We start from the raw sequence: 9483 nt of genomic DNA on the forward strand, positions 1-9483 counted from the left end.
CTGCTGCACAAAGGACTGCTTACAACGTTATAAAAAGAGAGAAAGATATTCATTTTTATTGATGTCAAACTAATTTGAGTGTGCAGACTCTTTATCAGACATGGATTCTTCTGTAGCTGTTGGTCAGAGCAATATACAAAAAATAATTTTCCTATAAAATTCTGTCTGTACAAATCAATGAAAGAGAAAAAGGAAAGCTGTGTGGGAGTGAAGGAAAGACATCAGTAACAAACTGTGCATAAACAAAGGTTCAATGCTAAAAAAACAATGTGAACAAGAAAAAATAAATGGCTTTCTATAGGTTTCCTTCTCGTTTGATACGTTTACACCAATACGTCTTTGCGTGCTCGATGGCTTATCTGAATCTCATTTGACAAGATTTCTCGAACCCGCTGCTTCTCGTCGTGATTGTCACCGAAATCTCAAAACTAGAAAGGGACTCAATGATGTGTATTTTACAGCAGTGTGTCACGCTGATTGTGGTCATGTTTCTGCCTGCCTTGGGTGCACAAAGGTTTGTGTCATGTGTATCGCAGCTAAAAGCCCATGTGTTCATTGTGACTGTGGGTAGGCTAATGCCTTAATAGGACTCCTTGGGGATTTGCTATTAGCTATGCATGGGAGAGCAGGTAGACTCTGCTCCAATAACAACATGCTAATTCTGCTCCACCTCAATCAACACAACTTAGCTAACGGCCTCGCATAACACGGCAATACACAAGAACACAATGTATCTCTATAGTGGGGGGGACGCTCAATATTTCTGCTGATTGCGTCTCTCTGCACTAATTGTGTAATATTCTTATTCCTGGGCAAATGTAGATAGAAACAGTTTTTAAAAAAAAGTCAGAATTAAGGATGTTTCTTGACACCATGTCACGTTCTGACCTTCAGAGAATCACCACAGGGAATATTATGAATATCTGCTCCGATTTTTAAGACAAAAGTCGAATGACTGTATCACACTCGTGGACCTGCTGAAGGCTTTCAATAAAAAGGCATTTCATCACCAAAGTCAATCGGATTCATCCTCTCTGGGACCAACGCTGCCTGTCCAAATGATTGTGCTAATCCATCGAGTTGCGTTTTGACGCACATCAGTGTGGACAAAAGCGCTGCTTCTCTATCGTTAACAGCCTCAATTAATCGTAGTACAATGCAGCAATGGGACGAAAGGGGAAACTACTCTTGACCTGCTGCTGATGTGGCTAAAAGTGCTGCCGTTATTTGGTAACAACTCACAGACCGGCTATTTCTAACTGCGTATGAGTATCTGAGGGATGTTTGAGCAAGTCCTGCTGACCCAACAAATCATAAAGACGTCTGGTTACCACCACTGGTCCACTGAGCAGGAACCCCTTTGGGTTCACTGGCTAACTGGATGTTTTCCTCAGAATGGATTAGCTGACTAAGCCTCCATGTGACTGGTGAGATTGGATTTGGGCCCACCGCTGGGTAATGGCGCACCCAAAGAAGAGATTTCCAAAAACCTTTCCATCACTGGCGGTTTGAACTAAACAAGTTTTAAAAATAGCTGCTGTAAGATTATATCGCATGACCCTCGCCTGTATCTTTGTTCGATCTCTGCTTACTATTTAGCTGTAGTGAATGCAGAGTAATATCAAGTAATTTCTGGTAAGAATATGATAAAGAAACAATTTCCAAGTCTCTTCTTTTATGTGAGGAGTGGAAATGAGGGACGGGGTCAAGTCGTGTAATTCATCAAAGCGTGTTAATTTGGACCGGACAGTGAATTTGTCAAGGCGGGCCTTTTTCAACACTTTCAACAGAATATGTGCTTGCCAGCTGAGTATAGTAGCACACGGATAACATGGACATATTGTATTTTGGCTCGGTATCTGTTTCGATGTCTAGATGGCCTGCTCCCTCTGTGCGTCGGCTCCGGTTATATTCCGATCCGGTTCGGAGGCCAACGCCGCCTCGCGCAAAACCACCATGTGATCCTCGGCAGCGTTGAGCGACTGGTCGATCCAGTCCATACTGCCAGACATGTGACAGGCGTTGCGGGTGACCAGCACCAGGTGGCTGACTGAAAGCAGGAGAGCGGTGGCCCTGAGAAGAAGGAGAAAAGGATTCGATTTAAAACCCTAATTTCTCTGAAAAGCTCTGGAAAAGAGGGAAGCAAAAACCGGCACAAAAGGAGCCTGTTGAGCTGATGGAAATAGCACATAAAGGATTGCATAAACCGTATATTCCATTTGATTAAATTATGAAAAAGTTGAGTTGCTGTGACACTTTGCAATCGTATTATCGTTATAGTATCGATCTCTGCATGTATTGATGGTTAATACAATATGAACACATCAAGTTGTGTGGTTGCGAAGTTGAGGCTCTGGATTAAACTGTCGCAACAACAAAGTTAAATCAAAAGATGGGACAACAGATGTGATTGATTACCTGGCGTCCAGGAGGATAGGATCCAGGGGAGGGTACATGGACCTGACCACGTCGTCCACCCTGTGAGGAGGTGCAGAAGCACGTTAGATGAGGGAGGGGTGGGTCAGCGAGAGTGGTGGATAGATCTTGTACTATACCGAGGGCTGATGCGTTTGGCCACGCTGATGATGTCACTAAGGCTGGCCGGTGCTTTGACTTTTGCACCTGAACCCATCGTCATGGCAACCAGCTTTTCCGTCAAAGTGTGGCAGATCTGTATGTGGAAATGATATGATGGAATCAGTGGATCCGACTAAAGACCAAAAATGGAAAGAAAGGCTGTAGGAAGAAATGCAGTTGCCTTTAGGATTGAGATGCAGTGAGAGACCAATCCACTGTGGAGAAAGAAATCACAGAATGAATAGTATAGTCATTTAAGTAGCAATAGTGGAAATACTTTGCTAAAAGTAAAAACCCAAAAAGTTGAACATTATTAGAATGGAAATATACTTATAGTGCCAAAATAAAAGATACTCCTTATGGACAATGAGAAATTTCACAATAGATTATTAATAAGTTATAAATCCCCCCTGGTACTAGTTTTGGGGCAGAGGTAAAAAGTATGAGAACATGCAAATACAATACTTGAGAAAATGCACTTAGTTAGCGGTCAACGTCCCGCTATAATGGCACCAGTAAGACATACGAGGCGTCCTCTATCCAGTCCTCGTTCTCCAAGATGGCCTCAATGTGTGGGTTGGTGATGACCACGTCATCCAGCTCCAGCTCCGACTGATCACTCTGGGTCTCCATGGCGCCAATCAGATCCACCGTGGGTCTGTAAAACAGAACAGGGAAAGCAAAGGAAGCAAGGCTGGATTACCAACCAGAAAGTCCCAGTTAACCAGTTAACATTGGCTGTGGGGGATCGATTTTCACCAGTAAAACAGGTTTTAGTGGTGATGGTTCAGTTCTTGTTTAAGGGGTCGTGTGCCTCTGCTCACAATGGATGTGTGCTCTGCGGTCCGTTGTATTTATTGTGAATTTCGATGCAGTAGTGCACAGATGCACATTTGGTTTGACGTGATGGAAAAATTTAGGGGAAATCTTAACCCTTGTAGGTTGTGGAAAACCACATTATAGATGATGTTGGAACAACAACCAATAATACAAAAAAACATACCCAGAAACCTTTTGAACATCAATTGGATACAACAAAAACCAAACTAACATTTGATGGTACTTAGTTCCACATCTGGGCAGCTAGACAGTCTGGTAGAGATAAAGATGCTTGGTATTGATTCACTGACTTGGTGTCGAAGGGGTGCAGCTGGTGGTGAGGATAGCGGTAGCGGTGTCTGCACACCACCACCAGGGCCACGAAGGAGGCCAGGAAAATGGTGGCCAACACCCCGATGGCCACGATCACCACCGTCTCCATGGCGACTCCGGCTTCCACGGGGGGGGGGGGGGGGGGGCCGCAGCGAGCAACTCGTTCCGGAGGAGGAAAGGGTCACGGGGTCGTCTGATCGTCCAAGCTCGATAGCGGGCGCCGGCTCATCTGTCGGGGAGAGTAATTGGTGGTTTCAGTCTGATCGGGCGACATCAAACCCCAGAAAGGTTCAAATATTACCGCACTTGATCATATTTCTGCAAGATATTTCCCCTCTTTCTACTCTTGTCGGGACCCAAGGCAATGAGAAAACAGTATTAGCCGTGTTTTGACTGACATTCTAAACGTGGCTCCACCTTCGACTCACATAAAACTGACCTACACAAAAAGCTATGGTGCACTTGTTGTGTGCTGTTTGCATTTCATTCAGCATAATGATAACAGTGTGTTCGCTATACAAATACTTTTTGTTTTGCTAGATCGGATTTTGGGAAACCACAATTACCAAGAAACACTATATTGACTCTCAAACATTAAAATCTGTGTGACGATTTCCCGTTTGTCTCCACTTTGATTTGCAAGCAGCAAACACACGCACACACACACAAACACACACGCACACACACGCACACCCTCAAACAAAGAAATAAACTTTGGAACAAAACTCTCAACAACTTTGACCTTTTACCATCTGATGTTTTCAGTCTCGGCTGAATTATTTTGGGATTATCCGCTGTTGAGTTTAGGTGACGTGTTCCCACATTTAGCCTCTCTGTAGTGTGAAGTGTACCCGCCCAGTCCAGTCGATCATTAACCCGTCCTCCCTCACCTGATCACTTATGAGTGATGTGAGTAAACTCTGTGTCATTGGCTAAACAGACAGCTCTCTATAGGTAAATCTAGAATATCTTTGCCATAGTTGTGTGTGCTGTTACAAGACACACAATGCGGCAGAACTTTATAACATGTTAAAACTGCATTTCTTGCCCGTATGAAAATGTGAGATTCTGCCATGGAATGCTGTAATTCTTTAATCAGATTATTTGTGTTTCACTCGCTGAGCTTTCTCCTGTCTCTCTGCTGCCCCAAAGCCTTCCAGGCTCCCTTTTTCTTTTCTAGAAATCCCTCTGCTAAAATAAAACTCCTTCAAAGGAACTTGGAGTGACTAGAGGTATTTTTGGGACACAGAAAGGGACTTTTTTAGGTGTAAGCCTTAATGTTGATTGAGAACTTACTTTGAACACACAAGTAGTGAACTTGTGAATAGTAACTAAACACATTTCCACAGTTGGTTTTTCTTGAGTATGTCAATTTTCTTTTACTTCGTAGCACTTTTAAGGGGAAATATTTTACTTTTTACGCCTTAGGTACGTGAAGAATTCACTGACAAAAATAAGGATGAGCTATTAGGAAATGCTCCACTAATATACAGTTACCTGAAATCTAAACTTCTTAATAGAAAGTCCCTGTTCTGCCTGAAGAGAGCTGCGAAAACAATGCATATGACAGATAATTAACAAAAAATATAACTTAACTTTATACCTCACCGTGCTCGCTTCTCTCCCTGCGTTGTATCGAAATGAGCACAAATAGGCGCCCGCAGTGACCCACTATCACGTGTCTGGTTTTATTTCACAAATACAGAACATCGGCACACTAACATCACAAGCCATGCCAGTGTCAGTTCCACTAAAAGTCTACTGAGCCTTCCTAAAGATAAACAATGAAAACTTTTGAATTTGAATGAAGAACAAAAACAATCGATTACTTACCGAAACATTTTTTCCCTAACGTTGAATTTCTTTTAGGAGACAAAATACTTTTCTCTCTGGCAGGAAGCGCGCGGAGACGGCGCCGACATCTCCGAATATCTGCCGTGAACGCGCACGACTGAGTTCAAGCTGCCTGCGGAGTGACCGACGACCCAACCGCGCGGAGCGCGCCCCCTCGAGCCCGCCGGTGAGCGACGCGCGTCCACGCGCGTCCACACGTCGGTCGCAGCTGCGAGCGGAAAGCGCGCTCTCGCTTCCGTGTTGGTTAACGCCAAATGCACAGCGCCGTGCGGAGACCAAGCGAGATGCGACGCGCGGGTTGGCGCAGTTAAAGCTAGGTGGCGTGCGCGTACCGCCGTGGTGCTGCGTCCTCAACGTGCGGGCGAAGGCGACGACGTGACCATCTGAACGTTTCTGTGTTGTGTTGAAGCTGCACGTGAAGGTGGTTGCAAAAGATAACGCTACATTTATACACTAATGCCAATGCTAAATGTGTCATCATGTGTAAGTCCCCCCCCCCCCCCCCCCGCTGCGTTACACGCGTGTAATACAGCTCCCACATTGAAAACGCTAATTCAACAATATTATTTGTTGTGGTGGATGAAGTATTTATATTTTAAGATAGAAATGAGAAAACCCCAGAGTGAAGGCCTAGAAATCCTGATCAATCATAATTCTTTATATCTTAAAAAACGAGACTGATTTTGACAATGTATACACTGCCATATAGATTAATCTACAGAAATAAGTACTGTATATCTTGTACTAATAATCTAAATCTTCAATGTAGACTAGAAGTATACAATTTTAAAGAAGTTACTCAAATACTGTACATATACCTCAAAATTATGACAATTGTGTGGCTTAGAGGAATCAAAAAAAATAGTTGCAAATATTCATTATCATATGACGAGCTGTAGCGGTGACGGGCCCAGAACAGGGACGTTTCAATCAGCCTGGTGTTGATATTCCTTTAAAATTGCAAAGCACAGGTCTTCCCTGCACAGATGGACCAGATGCTGCTTCCATGACAAACACATTTACAGAACTAAAGGAGACATTTCATACTCATTTTAAGACTCATACTTATTTCGGGTTTCCACCTTAACACGTTCACATGCTCCGGCATATCATTTTTTCTCGTATTGTCCGTGTGAATACCCCTGTATTCATCTTCTGTCTGTGCTGTTCCTTTAAGCCCCTCCTCCATAATTAGACCATTCTCTGCACGTTACGTCCGTTATATTGGCCTAGGTTGAGAAAACTGTCTGTTTCACAATGTTTTGCGCAAACCCACCGCTTTCTCCCAACTCTTCCCGGGACATGGTCTTGATATATTACGAGAATTCATTTTGTTCTTGTCCCTTCTAAGCCTGGGACACCATGTAGAGGAATATGTGGAACTGTGCAGCCGACTACAGCAGGTTTGGAGGTTTGGGTTCTTTGGCGTGTAAGGGAGACTCCCACTTGGTTTGAGTAGCATTAATTCAGTAATAAAAACAAACTAGCAAGTTGTTTGCAAGTAGCTTGCATCCACAGTTTGGTGCCTTTCCTCATACATTGATCCCCCAGGTCCACTCTTCCTTGCTTGTTCCTCTTTGGTGGAGCAGATCCACGCCACGCGCAGAGATAATTATCCCCCGACTGAATCCAGCATAAAAGCAGGTTACAAAAGCTGCTCAGCGTTTGAGCAGTCCTGCCAATCACGGCGATGCATCGTTAGTGCAGCATTCTGGGACACGTCTTTGAAGTTTCTATCTGTACAAAAATAGATCCCAGATTAAAATGATGTTAAACAACATGAGCCTTGGTTGAGGAAAGAAGTATAGATTTCCATAGTTTCCCATCACCTTTTCTTCTCATCTAACTGGAGTTCTCCAACATGTATATATCTAAAAAAAACATTACTGAGTCTTCAATACTGCACCGCTCGACCGTTAAGTTCTTATTGGCCAGCAAACCCAGCCGTGGCACCAGCAGCCGCTGAGCGTCATACAGCATCGAGCAGCAGCAGAGCTAATCAGTAATAGTCGATTCATACTGAAAGAAGACCTGTCAAGCCGTAATTGTACCACCAACTTACCTTGAAGCTGCCATGGTGTCCTTCAGGAGAAAACGAGCAGTGGAGGAATGTATTCACAGTGTTTATTACACTTAATTTACAGATAAACAAACGTCTTTTACCTGAAGCTTTTGGTTCACAACACATGCTTTTCCAACAAGGTGTTATGTGTTTTAGTCCTTTGTGGGCGGCAGCAAATGTTTAGACTGGCAAGACTCAGATAATTAGTATGAACGAACCCCTAAGACTGCTGCAAGATGCAGAGGACAAACATCAAAACTATATATGCTTTTCAAAAAAGTCAACAAATAAACAACCGAGAGACGAGAAATAACGAACGAATAAACAAAAATGTTTCATGATCCTTTTGCACCACCTTTTCGTAGTTATATAATACAATAAATAAAATCCCAAACAGTGTGAAACATCCTTCTGGGTTGCGACTGACAACACGCCTGTTGTTAACTCTTTAGGCGAGAAATCAATCAACTTTGGCAATATCTTTTCTTATATTTTGTTCCAATTTGTTGTGATGTGTAGCATTGTGATTCAATTTAATGTCCTCATGAACCGCTCTGTATTAAAGCAATACATTAAAGCTCATGTTCTTTTGCATGAGTTCAGGGTATTTTTCAACTGAGCAGATGATGAAAAATGTTGGCTGGAAAATAGAAAGTATACTGTACATATTGGAAAATATCACCAGCCCGTCCAAATTGTTGTCAGAGCCCATGTGGTCCGAGGTGAAAGTAAGATGCAAAGGCAAAGCCCAATAAACACTAACCTCAGCATGGCTGCCTCAAATGTATGGAGGACTAAAAGTGCCACAATTAAATAAATAAACACATCATTAAATAATTGCTTAAATGTGTCATTAATTAATTAAAATAGAATTAAATACATAAATGTGTTAATACATGTGTCATTAATTAATTCAAATACAGATTCATGTTATGTAAAATACATATCCTACTTATTTCACTATTTACATTTACATTTCATGATCCTGCGTTGCAGTGCTTCATGAATTACTTAAAACTGTCAAACTGACCCATCAAAAGTTGGTAGGCGGAACCTAACGCCTGATTGGTTACCCTGTGTATCAAGTCAAGACAAATCAATTCCGGATACTGGATTGATGCAGAGCTACTAAACGACTGAATCCATCCACCCCACCGTGGACAACAAATCTCCACCTGTTGCAAACACATGAATTGTAATGAAACATCTAGAAAGATGTTTATCTGCTAATATCACTGACCTGATGAGCTTATGGTGGCCATCTATATGCCACAAAGAGTTTGGGCCAGGAACAAAATACTGCCGTGGCCAGGTACTCTACCAAAGCAATGGATCAGACTGGATTCGCGTTAGCCCCGCCCACTGACTTTGATGGGTCATTTTGACAGTTTTAAGTAATTCATGAAGCACTGCAACGCAGGATCATGAAATGTAAATGTAAATAGTGAAATATGTATTTTTTATAAAACGAATCTGTATTTTAATTAATTAATGACACATTTAAGTACACATTTATGTATTTTTTCTAATTTTAATTAATTAATGACACATTTAAGTAATTATTTAATTGTGTATTTATTTACTTAATTGTGGCACTTTTAGTCCTCCATACAAATGCGCTATTGTTTCTAATTTCTTATTAATTCAAAAACAAATTATACAAATGTAGTGTGAGTTTGGTAATGTGTGTGTTTTTGAAACATCTTTGAATTTGGTATATTCTGATAAAAAGCAGTTAAATTATGTCTAACATAGTAGTTTCTTATGAGGGGCCGTTCAAGACATTATTCATTCTGGTACTCTCACATACATATATTCTCACTCTTATATACATACAT

At 42.0% G+C, this 9483-nt stretch overlaps 2 protein-coding genes across 2 annotated transcripts; both read right to left on the reverse strand.

The window, feature by feature from the left end:
* Nucleotides 1-37: 37 nt before the first annotated feature.
* tmem98 (transmembrane protein 98) lies at nucleotides 38-2682 on the reverse strand. The gene is made up of 3 exons (XM_062566348.1): nucleotides 2556-2682; nucleotides 2419-2478; nucleotides 38-2073 (listed from the first exon to the last, which is right to left on the reverse strand). The coding sequence occupies exons 1-3, from the start codon at nucleotides 2636-2638 to the stop codon at nucleotides 1872-1874; spliced, it is 345 nt and encodes a 114-aa protein (XP_062422332.1). The 5' UTR covers nucleotides 2639-2682; the 3' UTR covers nucleotides 38-1871.
* Nucleotides 2651-5872, reverse strand: LOC119220669 (transmembrane protein 98). Its single transcript, XM_062566347.1, has 4 exons — nucleotides 5563-5872; nucleotides 3708-3958; nucleotides 3104-3235; nucleotides 2651-2792 (listed from the first exon to the last, which is right to left on the reverse strand). The coding sequence occupies exons 2-4, from the start codon at nucleotides 3836-3838 to the stop codon at nucleotides 2711-2713; spliced, it is 345 nt and encodes a 114-aa protein (XP_062422331.1). The 5' UTR covers nucleotides 3839-3958; nucleotides 5563-5872; the 3' UTR covers nucleotides 2651-2710.
* Between the last annotated feature and the right edge of the window lie 3611 nt (nucleotides 5873-9483).

The sequence above is a fragment of the Pungitius pungitius genome, chromosome 12, assembly GCF_949316345.1.
Source record: "Pungitius pungitius chromosome 12, fPunPun2.1, whole genome shotgun sequence".
NCBI classification, from domain to species: Eukaryota; Metazoa; Chordata; class Actinopteri; order Perciformes; family Gasterosteidae; genus Pungitius; species Pungitius pungitius.